This window comes from Panthera onca, chromosome B3, assembly GCF_046562875.1.
Source record: "Panthera onca isolate mPanOnc1 chromosome B3, mPanOnc1 haplotype 2, whole genome shotgun sequence".
In the NCBI taxonomy this organism is placed as follows: domain Eukaryota; kingdom Metazoa; phylum Chordata; class Mammalia; order Carnivora; family Felidae; genus Panthera; species Panthera onca.
Genome location: NC_138344.1, coordinates 71,823,089 through 71,835,637, shown reverse-complemented (window position 1 = coordinate 71,835,637; position 12,549 = coordinate 71,823,089). Strand labels below are relative to the sequence as shown.

The following is a 12,549-nucleotide window of genomic DNA, read 5'->3' as shown; positions in this document are numbered from 1 at the left end:
AGTAGAGCCCAACGTGAGGCTCGAACTCACCAACAGTGAAATCATGACCTGGGCTGAAGTTGGATACTTAACTGACTGAGCCACCCAGGCACCCCAATCATGCTTTTAAGTGTCATTTCTAATAACTCTTTACCAAGAACTAGGTCCTGATGATTTTCTCCTATGTTTTCTCTGATAAACTTTATAGTTTTATCATTTACATTTTTTGACTATTATGAACGTTTATTTAGCAAAAAAAAAAAAAAAAAAAAGTTCAATAAGAAAATGCATAGCCTGATTTGTATTTTGTAGTAAAACAGGTGCTAGGAGAGGGGACATGTGGAAGCAGTTGGTTTCTTCCGGTAAACACACCCATTGTTTATATTTGTCCCAAGACTTCTAACATGATAATACTATTTCTTTGAATTACCACCATTCCAATATTGTTCTGTTGCCCACTAGTGCCATCTCCACACACTGATCTATCACAAGATTCGTAAAGGGATCGAACCCCAGCAATATTCCTTGGACATCTGCCACCATTTAATTTCAATGATAATTTCTTGTCTATAAATTTTTCCAACACGGGAGCGTGAGCTTTGCTCATGGTGTCTACCTCAAAGATGCCTCCTCATTTACGTTTTTTAAGTTTATTTATATTGAGAGAGAGGGCACACGTGCGCGCACACATACATGAACGCGCAGCAGGAGAGGGACAAAGAGAGGGAGACAGGGAATCCCTAGCAGGCTCCATGCTGTCAGTGCAGACTCACAAACTGTGAGATCATTACCTGAGCCAAAACCCAGAGTCGGACACATAACCGACTGAACCATCCAGGCACCCCTCTTTTACATTTATGATCCACTTTGTTATTTTTTGTATAAGATGTAGGGTTTAGATTGAAGTTTTTTTTTTTAATTTATTTTTTACCCATGGTTATTCAATTGCTCCAGCACCATTTGTTGAAAAGACTATCATTCTACCAGTGACTTGCTTTTGCACCTTTGTCAAAAATCAATTGGGCATATTTGTGTAAGTTCCATTTCTGGGTTCTCTATTTTGTCCCATTGATCAATGTATTTATCCACCTGTCCATACCATGTTTTTGTTAACTGTAAAATTGGGTAAAACTGTCTTAAAATTGGTTAGAATGATTCCTTCCACTTTATTCTTTTATTTTTATATCTTGATCTTGTATCTTGCAGCCTCACTGAACTCTTATTCTAGGAGTTTTGTTGGTTAATTTGTTGGTAGCTTCTTTGAGAAAAGAAATTTCTCAGTTCACTGAGAATTTTGTGGATTCATCTGCCTAGATAGTCATGTCAACTGGAAAAAGGGATAGTTATAATTCTTCCTTTCCAGTACGGATGCCTTTGGTTTCCTTTTCTTTCATTCTTACACTGGCTAGGATTTCTAGTACAATGATGTATAAGGATGGTAAGAGCAGATATCCTGCCTTGTTCCTACTTTTAAAGGGAAAAGTATTCAGTCTTTTACCATAAGTATGATGTTAGCTGTAGGTTTTATTAGGCTAATTTTCCTCTACTCCTAACTTTTTGAGAAGTTGTTTTTTTCCTCCCATGAATGAGTGTTGAATTTTGTCAAGTGTTTTTTGTGCGTTAGATGATATTGTGTGACTTTCTTCTTTAGCCTATTAATATGGTGGATTTATTGACTGCTTTCCAAATGTTGAACCAATCTTGCATCCCTAGAATCAATCCCAGCCATGGTGCATAATTCTTTTTATATACATGGTTAGATTTTGTTTGCTAATATTTTGTTGCAGACTTTTGTGTCTATATTCATGAGGGGTGTGTGTGTGTGTGTGTGTGTGTGTGTTGTTCTGGTTTTTGGTTTGGGTTTGGTGTGCTTTGGTATCATGGTAATACTGGCTCCATTAAATGATTTGGAAAGGATTCTATTTTCTTGAAGAGATTATGTAGAACTGGTGTAATTCTTTTCTAAACATTTGGTGGAACTAGCCACTGAAACCATCTAGATCTAGAGATTTATTTGTAAGGATTTTTAAAACTAGGAACCCAATTACCTATTATCTATTTTGTATTGAGCGATTTTTATAATTTTTTTTTTATTTTTTAGGAATTGATCCATCTTATCTAAGTTGTTGAATTTGGGTAGAGTTGTTTGACCTATGCTCTTATGATTCTTTTCATGTCTGTGGGCTCTGTAGTGATTATCTACTGTTTCAATCTTGATATTGGTAACTTGTGTCTTTTTAATTTGTCAGTCTTGATAGAGGTTTATTAAGATGGTTGATTTGTTCAAAGAGCCACATTTTGTTCAGATTTTTCTAGTTTTCTATTTTCAATTTCATTTTTTCTGCTCTTAATTATTCCCCTTCTTTTTTATTTTTTTAATATTATTTTTTAAATTTACATCCAAATTAGTTAGCATATAGTGCAACAATGATTTCAGGAGTAGATTGCTTAATGCCCCTTACCCATTTAGCCCATCCCCCCTCCCACAACCCCTCCTGTAACCCTCAGTTTGTTCTCCATATTTATGAGTCTCTTTTGTTTTGTCCCCCTCCCTGTCTTTGTATTATTTTTGTTTCCCTTCCCTTATGTTCATCTGTTTTGTATCTTAAAGTCCTCATATGAGTGAAGTCATATGATATCTGCCTTTCTCTGACTAATTTCGCTTAGCATTTTGACCTGAGCTGAAGTCAGACCCTCTAGTTCCATCCACGTAGTTGCAAGCGGCAAGATTTCATTCTTTTTAATTGCCAAGTAATACTCCATTGTATATGTGTGTGTGTGTGTATATATACATATATATGTATATATGTATATATGTATATATGTATATATGTATATATATACCACATCTTATTTATGCATTCATCCATCAGTGGGCATTTGGGCTCTTGCCATACTTTGGCTATTGTTGATAGTGCTGCTATAAACTTGGGAGTGCATGTGTCCCTTTGAAACAGCATACTTGTATCCCTTGGATAAATACCTAGTAGTGCAATTGCTGGGTCATAGGGTATTTCTATTTTTGTTTTTTTGAGGAACCTTCATACTGTTTTCCAGAGTGGCTGCACCAGCTTGCATTCCCACCATCAATGCAAAAGAGATCCTCTTTCTCCGCATCATCACCAACATCTGTTGTTGCCCGAGTTGTTAATGTTAGCCATTCTGGCAGGTGTAAGGTGGTATCTCCTTGTGGTTTTGATTTGTATTTCCCTGATGATGAGTGATGTTGAGCATTTTTTCATGTGTCAGTTGGCCATCTGGATGTCTTCTTTGGAGAAGTGTCTATTCATGTCTTTTGTCCATTTCTTCAATGGATTATTTGTTTTTTGGGTGTTGAGTTTGATAAGTTCTTTATAGATTTTGGATACTAACCCTTTATCTGATATGTCGTTTGCAAATATCTTCTCCCATTCCGTTGGTTGCCTTTTAGTTTTGCTGGTTGTTTCCTTTGCTGTGCAGAAGCTTTTTATTTTGATGAGGTCCCAATGGTTCATTTTTGCTTTGGTTTCCCTTGCCTCTGGAGACGTGTTGAGTAAGAAGTTGCTGCAGCTGAGGTCAGAGAGGTTTTTGCCTGCTTTTTCTTCAAGGATTTTGATGGCTTCCTGTCTTACATTTAGGTCTTTCATCCGTTTTGAGTTTATTTTTTTAATCTTTATTTATTTTTGAGAAAGAGACAGCATGTGAGCAGGGGGAGAGCAGAAAGAGAGGGAGACACAGAATCCAAAGCAGGCTCCAGGCTTTGAGATGTCAGCACAGAGCCTAAGGTGATGCTCGAACTCATGATCTATGAGATCATGACCTGAGCTGAAGTCAGACGCTTAACTGACTGAGCCACCCAGGTGCTCCAGTTTTGAGTTTATTTTTATGTATGGTGTTAGAAAGTGGTCCAGGTTCATTTTTCTGCATGTCGCTGTCCAGTTTTCCCAGCACCAATTGCTGAAGAGACTGTCTTTATTCCATTGGATATTCTTTCCTGCTTTGTCAAAGCTTAGTTGGCCATATGTTTGTGGGTCCATTTCTGGGTTCTCTATTCCTTTCCATTGATCTGAGCGTCTGTTTTTATGCCAGCACCATACTGTCTTGATGATTACAGCTTTGTAATACATCTTGAAGTCCGGGATTGTGATGCCTCCTGCTTTGGTTTTCTTTTTCAAGATTACATTGGCTATTTGGGGTCTTTTCTGGTTTCATACAAATGTTAGTATTGTTTGTTCTAGCTCTGTGAAGAATGCTGGTGTTATTTTGACAGGGATTACATTGAATATGTAGATTGCTTTGGGTAGTATTGACATTTTAACAATATTTGTTCTTCCTATCCAGGAGCATGGAATCTTTTTCCATTTTTTGTATTTTCTTCAATTTCTTTCATAAGCTTTCTATAGTTTTAAGTGTATAGATTTTTCCCCTCTATGGTTACATTTATTCCTAGGTATTTTATGGGTTTGGGTGCAATTGTAAATGGGATTGATTCCTTGATTTCTCTTTGTGTTGCTTCATTGTTGGTGTATAGGAATGCAACCGATTTCCGTGCATTTGGTTTTTTGGTGGAATGTTTGGGGTTTTCCATATAGAGTATCATGTCATCTGTGAAGAGTGAAAGTTTGACTTCCTCCTGGCCAATTTGGATGCCTTTTATTTCTTTGTGTTTTCTGTTGAGGCTAAGACTTCCAATACTATGTTGAATAACAGTGGTGAGAGTGGACATCCCTATCTTTTTCCTGACCTTAGGGGGAAAGCTCTCAGTTTTTCCCCATATAATTTCCCTTCTTCTGCTTGCTTTGGGCTTGTTTTGCTCTTTTTTAGTTTCTTAAAATATAAGCATTTATTACTATAAATGTATTTTTCTGCTCTGCTTTAGCTGTTTCCCACAAATTTTAATATGTTGTATTTTAATTTTTATTCAGTTCAATGTAATTTTGATTCTCCTTGAGACTTCTTTTTTATCCATAAATTATTCATATTTGTTTTGTTTAAAGTTCAGGTGTTTGCATATTTTCCTATTTCCTGTTCTCTTATTTATTTCTGGTTTGTTGCAATTATGATTAGAGGACATATTCTGTACTATTTCGATTATTTTGTTTGTTTGATTTATTTGAGAAAGAGAGAGAGTGAGAACAGGAGTGGGGGAGAATGGCAGGGAGGAGAGAGAGAAAGAGAGAGAGAGAGAGAGAGAGAGAGAGAGAGAGAATATCCTAAGCAGGCTCCATGCTCAGCATGGAGCCCAACATGAGGCTTGATCCCATGCCCCTGGGATCATGACCTGAGCCAAAATCAAGAGTTGGACACTTAACTGACTGAGCCACCAGACACCTCTCAAGTATTTTAGAGTTGCTGGAGTTTGTTTTATGACCCAGGATATGATCCATCTTGGTGTATGTTCGGATGCTTAAAAAGTATGCCTACTCTGTTGTTTAGTGGAGTGCTGTATAAATTTCAATAAGATCCTATTGGCTGATGGTGTGATCCAGATTTTCCATATCTTTTTTTTTTTTTTTTTTAAGTAGGCACTAAGCCCAAGGTGGTGGTCAAACTCATGACCTTCAGATCAAGAGTTACATGCTCTACCAACTGAGCCAGCAAGGTGTCCCTCCATGTCCATGTTTATAATCTAGTAGATATATACAGTGTTTAGAGAGGGATATTGAAATTTCCAACTATGATTGTGGACTTATCTACTTATTTCATATCTATCAGATTTTGATTTGTGCATTTGGACCTCTATTGTTTGGTCCATACCTATTTAGGATTTAAAGTTAACACTAACAAATGGCAAGTGGGAAACGTAAAACTTAAGGCATTCTCAGGACAACATTGTCTCAAGATGAAGTTGAAGAAGACAGTAAATTTTGTTAAGACCATATAAAGATACAGGATGCCTGGGTGGCTTAGTCAGTTAAGCATCCAACCCTTGATTTCAGCTCAGGTCATGATCTCATGGTTTGTGAGTTCAAGTCCCACATTGGGCTCTGCACTAACAGTGCAGAGCCTGCTTGGGATTCTCTCTCTCCCTCTCACTTTGCCCCTCCCCTGCTCGCTCTCCCTCTCAAAATAAATAAATAAGCCGAAAAAATAATAACAAATTTTTTTTATCTTAAAAGAAAAAAAAGACCATATAAAGATCCAAGGTGGTGGTACCTCAGAGATTAGTTCAGTCAAACAATAGGGTTTCTAAAAAGCTCACAGGTATTGTGCCTCAGCAGTCTCAGCAGAGGCTCAAGGAAGAGAATTATCTCAACGACATGTATTAATGCGATTTTTGTCTAGCAGAAAAATCCTAGTAAGATTCAGAGAAGTTTTTAAGAGAATAATAGTGGCAGAACCACTACCAGCTTGAGCTGTAGAACAGTAGAAAATAAAACGAAGTGTTTTGATTCGCCAAACTTCTTCAGCCAGGAAGCAAACCACAAAAACTACTCAGCCACAAACACAGACTAGTTTTCATATATAGGAGAGTTCAGTGAGCAGAACCGTGATCTCAGAGGTGGAGCCAGGAACCACAGAGAATTTCCCAGGACTTGAATCCTAATCAAGGAATTGCCAACAAGTGCCTACTGGCTTTCAGAATTTCTATGACTCAATGACTTTTGTGTGCCTAACTTCCCTTACCCCCCATCTTTATTCTATAGTAGTTATCCCATCTCTGTCCTGCCATTATATGTTGTGAGTGTAGAAGCCAGATGTAACTTGTGTGTTTAGTTCATCAGTCTTATGACTGAGAGGAATTGTACAGGAGAAATGCTGTGTAACTCTACCTAATGAATTTCTCCATACCTGTACCTGATTTGGATGATGTGATCATGGACTTGAGCTAACACTGTAATGAGATGTGACTGTGGAGGGCCTTGAGAGCAGATGAGTGTATTTTGCATGTAAGGTGGACATGAATCATTGAGGGCCAGAGGGCAGATTGTGATAGCCAGTCTTCAAGATGGCCCCAAAGATTTTCACGTCCTGGTATTGATACCTCTGTGTTGTCCACTCCCCCACAGTGAATAGGGCCAACCTGTGTAACCAATAGGATATTGTGGAAATTACAGTATATCACTCCCAAGTAGCATAAAATAAATTTATTGATTTAACTAAGTTGGGGGAGAATTTGTTGTATGGCAATAGGTAACTAACCCAGTGATCAACCAATTTACTTACATATCATTATAAACTCATGGGTTTAAGCATATCTGATAGACTGCTAAATATTATTGTTAAATACTTAAGGATAGCTACTAATAGAAAGAGAAGAATCAGTGGAAGGGGGAAAAGTACACTGAAAAACAAAGAGGGGCACTTGGGACTCATTCAGTTGAAAGTCTGACTTTGGCTCAGGTCATGATCTCAGTTTGTGAGTTAGAGTCTTGCATTGGGCTTCCTGCTGTCAGTGTGGATCCTGCTTCAGATCCTCTGCCCCCTACTCTCTCTGCTCCTCCCTCACTTGCATGCATGCTCTCTCTCTTTCTCAAACATAAAAATAAACCTTAAAAAACTAAATAAAAGTTAACCCAAAAGGAAATAAAAATAAGGTCAGAGAATGGGAGAGGGAAGCAAATTGGAAAAAGTATGATAAATAGAAAAATCAAGGTGAGATGTAAAAATAAATTCAATGTATATCAAAAAGCCCCCAAAACTAAAAAAAAAAAAAAAAAAAAGCCAAAAACCAAAACCCCCCAATCTCAGCAACATAAAGACAGAGATACTCTGAATGGCTAAAAGAAAAAATTCCAGATATATGATGTTTACAAAGGCCACACCTAAAACTTTGAGTGTTGGTTCTCAAAATGATTTTAATGAGTGACAAGCCAACAGACTCAAATAAAGGACACAACTTCCTTAACCATAAATAAAGGATATGAGAAATGAATTGAATGATACCTGCATAGAGAAGACACAGAAGCACTCTATCAATGGGACAAGTATCCCTGGCTTTCAGGTCTCCATTAAGGTATTCAGCTACCTATGATAGCATCTGATTGGGGTGAGGATCTTACCCCATTCTTCACAAAGTTGCCTTTGAGGGGGTTTGTTTGATTTTTGCCTAGTCCATACCAGCTTTTCTGGTAAAGCCTGAAAACATTCCTGAATGTTTACTGTGTGACAAGGTACATCTGAAATCAGTTTTCCAGGCATATCATCATCCTAGAAAGACCCAGATTTCAGGTCTGCTTGGGGAAATTCTGCAAATATAATGGCACAGAAAAGTTGCAAATAAAAAGAGTAAAGATAATGAAAAAGATATACCATTCTAGTAGTAATCAAAACTGTAGTGACAGTTTTTCTATCAGAAAAAGTGTATTTCACAGCAAAAAGTATCAGCAGGCACAAAGAAAGTAATTTTATAATAAGTGGGTAAATTTACCAAGAGGACATAACAATCTTAAATGTTTATTTACCTAATAAAGAAACTTCAAAATATCTGAAGCAAAAAGTAAAGAACAATAAGGAAAAATAAACAAACTCACAATTATAGTTAGAGATTTCAATATACTCCCGTTTCAATCCTTGACTGAACAAGTAGGCAGAAAATCCGAAAGGATATAGTAGACTTGAACAACTCTATCAAGTAAGCTGACCTGATTATTATAGAACACTCTACCCAAGAACAGCAGAATATACATTCTTTTGAAGTGAACATGGAGTGTTCACCAAGATGGAACATATTCTGGGCCATAAAATGAGTCACAATAAATTCACAGGCATTCAAGTTATACAAAGTATGTTCTTTGACCACATGCTACTAAATTAGAAATCAATAATAGGAAGATCCCTGGAAAATCCCCAAATATTTGGAAACTAGTATACATCTTTAATTTTACTATGATCTTGGGCAGGAAGGTCCTCAGCCATAGTCTAGGTTACAGTGTACATTGGTAAAATGGCATACAAGAACACCAAGAATACTTCGTCTTCCACTGTACTGGAAGTACAGATAATAATTACATAAGAGTTAAGTTTAGGGTCAATAGAAAACAGTCTTTGGGGGCTAATGATGAACATATTGGTAGGGATCTCGTGTGGATCCATTCTCTCCATTCCCAGTTTCCCAATCACCTTATTATTCCTCAGGATAGAGGCTCTTGGAGAGGTTACTAACTTTGCCAACACATTAATGGGTCTACCTGGGGCCAATTATTCTCACTTCCTCAGCTGCCTCCTAAACCCTCATCGGTGAACACATCATCCTCCCCAGCTGTGAGCTACTAGGCTGCCCAGGGGAAGGGATATCTCTCCTCAGGACAGCATCAGTTGAGGGGATGCCTTGGGGAACAGGGCTGTCTTCCTCCCATCACCACGTGAGAGGTTAAAGTCAGTAGCATCTCTGATCTCCAGATTCAGTCTATGTACCCAGTAAATCTGGTTTTGTCTTTATGGTTTTTCTACTGAAGGCTTGTGTTCTGACCCCCAGAGCAATAACAGCTTTGCCATCAAGTCATATGCTTTACTTGAAATAAAGTATTTGCTTAAGAACATGTCAAGCAACTTTGAAGGAGGAAATTCTTCTGGTGTTTGATTATCATCAGGTAATACTTCGATTTCTGGAAATTGATGACTATTGATACACATTTAGGAAGAAAATGACCAAGACAACTATCCTACCCACGGGCTGATTTTCCAGGACACAGAGGATTCCAGTAGGTTAGAAAAGGATATTTATATGTGGCTCAGGAGGATCTGTCTGTTCCTGCAGGTATCCCATGGTTTAGTGTTTCTTGAAGTGTGGTTCAGAGATCACCTGTTTCAGAATCACCAGATTTGGGCCCACAGGATCAAATTTTCTGAGGTTGGGACCTGGATCTGCACATATAGCAAGCTCCTCCAGTGAACCTTGGGAAGGGCAGCTTAATGTTTAAGAACCACTGTTTGGGGTCATCATTGCTCAAAGAGACCCACTAGCTGCTTCCTTTGGCAGCCTTTTCTCTATCTGTGCTCCTGCTCTGCTGCTATCCCAGGGAGGAGGGCAAAGAGGCAAGAGTAAATAAAGCCTCTTGCCTACTCCTCCCTCACCTACAGGCCCAAGGTATTGGTTCTCACTCCTAGACACTCCCCTCCCCAGCCTATTTCCATATGATAAGACCATCCTTAAGTTTTCTTCCTAGTTTTCATTCACAGGTACAAACTGTAGCCAACAGAAATAGAGGGTATTCCAGCATCCTTTGAAAAACTGTCAGAGATGTCAATTTCTTCACAATCCCTCGCTTGGTGTACTCTCTATGTTCAGAGTAATTTTGAATTTAGTGCAGAGTGGAGAAGAGAGATAAGAGGGGAAAGCAGAGGGGAAAGCAGAGGGGAAGAGAGAGAGTGGACTTAAAGCGAGTAACAAACCTGGAGCCTCTGATCAGCTATCCCTTGTATTACCTACCACCCTACCCCAACCCATCCCACCTCTGGACCTCATCTATGCTCTCCTGATAATTGGTCACATTCCTACTTGACTTAGCTTTTGTCCATCCTTTTAATCAGAGAATCAGGGATACTTGACCAGTTACCCACACTGAAACAGTCTATTGAGGAAAGATGCAAAGCTGGATCTCAAGAAGTCCTATTCCACTCTTAACAACCACTTCTCAACTTCCTTGAAGTTCCTGTAAGTTATTCCATCCTGAGATTTTTACTCACTTCTCTGAAGTCCTTGTAATTTGCCTTGAAGCTGGGTTGGCTTTGAAACCAATGGAGCCAGTGACATTTGCAACCCAAATCTAGGGCTGCGCACATCCTTGAAATAATGCGGTGTATTACAAACTAGCAGCTATTGGGTTAAGAATGGCTGAATGTTACACCTCAGTGACATCAAATCAATCACGGAGTTATGCTCCATGTGCTTTAAAAGAAGTTACCAATGCTCTGTGTTCAAATTTGCCCTCTTATATTTTGAGCATCCCAGCTTTAGTAGAGTGTGTGACCTCTTTGGGCATTACAATGCTTTCTTGTCACCATTCACAGTACTCTATCAATGGCCACAGTGCCTTCATTACCTACTTGACAGTCAAAGTTAGTTGTTCATATGTTTAGAATCTTCTCCTGCCCTGGTAGTTTGATGATTCTGGGAACTTTGCTAGTGGGATAAACTAGAATCTTTGCCTGCTGAATTCAGCTCTCCTCTCCCGAATCCTCCCAATATCTTCCATGGTGTCATTCACATACACTCCTCAGGGCAGGAGGAGGGGGCTCACTTACGCACTTTTCTGTCTTACCCAATTACATCTGGCTTCAAAGTCTTCACAGCTGAGTGTCCTCACCTAAGACCATAGAGCTCTTAAATGACTTAACTGACTCCAGAACCCAAAGGTAATTCAGGAACATGGTGGCAGAGCAACCAATGGAGGGGAAAATAGTATGATGTTTATTTAGGTAGTGCATCCATGGCCTCGTTCATTCTCTGAGTAGGAAAGGCATTTTATTTACAGAGCTTTACAGAGCTGTTCCTTCCCCTCTGGCTCCAATGGCTTCTCAGTCCAGGATGAACCTGTTTCCTGGCAATGACTGGTGACTTTGTAAAGGATGCTCCCAAGAACAAAGTCTCAGTTTGCTCTTCAGAGCCCTACATCATCCCCATGTCTCCACATCCCCAACCCTCATCACTGTTAGAACTCACAGTAGGGTTTGGCTTGTGCCAAGTTCACAGAGGCAATTTTATAGCTGAGCCAAGAAATCACCCCTAACTCCCCTAGAATATTCAGGATCCTCTGAAGGCCTGTTCAGTCACTCCTGCTTAGTACAAGTGTCTCTGTCTTGTATTGTTTGGTGGTGGGTTGCTTGCCAAATTTTGTCATTGTTTCATTTTATTTATCATATTTAGTTATGTGCTAGGTCTGTCTCTCTTGTGAGAATAATCAAAGCTAACGTTCTTTGAACTTTCTTAGCCTGCCAGGCTTTGTTCAAGTGCCTTTGCATGGATTAGTTCATTGGATTCTTTCAACAGTCTTTTAAGATTAGTGCCATTATCCCTATTTTACAGATGAGAAAACTGAAATCAGAGAGGTTAAGTAACATTCCCAAGGTTACACAGCTAGTTAGTGGTGAGGTCCCAGCATGGAAACTTGGCAGTCTGATGCCAGAGCCTGAGTGCTTTAACACAAAATATACTATCTCTAGAATATAAGCTCCCTAAAGTCAGACACTTTTGTATTGCTGACAAGAAGAACACAGAGCTAAGCATATGGAAGACTGTCAACAAATATTTGGTAAGTAACTGCTTCATTATTGAGAACTTCTTAAGGTCGCTGAGAGACCAAATGGTATATGTTGCTTTTCTGTTTTTCATTGCTGCTCTAGTAATGCTTACAGACTATCCAATCAACCAAGTGGAGAAGACCCTCTCTATGACCGAGTTCCAGCTACAAAGGACTTTTTCAGTGAGACCAGTCTTCAGAAGGCTGTCCTTAGCCAAAGCAGAACTAAATCCAGTGAGAGCCCCTGAGGGTTCCACATCATTTCTGGTGGTCCCCTCTTTACACACCAGGGCACTGGAGAAATATGGAAGGGGCAAACCTGAGCCAAGAGATTGAGTTTGAGCTCTTGGGCCTCACCAGGGACCCCCAACTCCAGAGGTTGCTCTTCATGGTATTCCTGGGCATGTAC

The 12,549-nt window shown here is 39.1% G+C and overlaps 1 protein-coding gene and 1 pseudogene across 1 annotated transcript in view; one reads left to right on the top strand and one right to left on the bottom strand.

Moving 5' to 3' along the window:
• Nucleotides 1–277: 277 nt before the first annotated feature.
• Nucleotides 278–1,096, bottom strand: LOC132669371 (small nuclear ribonucleoprotein G pseudogene; annotated as a pseudogene).
• Nucleotides 1,097–5,561: 4,465 nt separating this feature from the next.
• The window catches only part of OR5AU1 (olfactory receptor family 5 subfamily AU member 1), an 8,509-nt gene continuing 1,521 nt past the window's right edge, over nt 5,562–12,549 (top strand). Inside the window, exon 1 of the mRNA XM_060619148.3 lies at nt 5,562–12,549. This exon is cut by the window's right edge and continues 1,521 nt beyond it. Within this exon, the coding sequence (XP_060475131.1) occupies nt 12,445–12,549 (105 nt within the window). The 5' untranslated portion in view covers nt 5,562–12,444.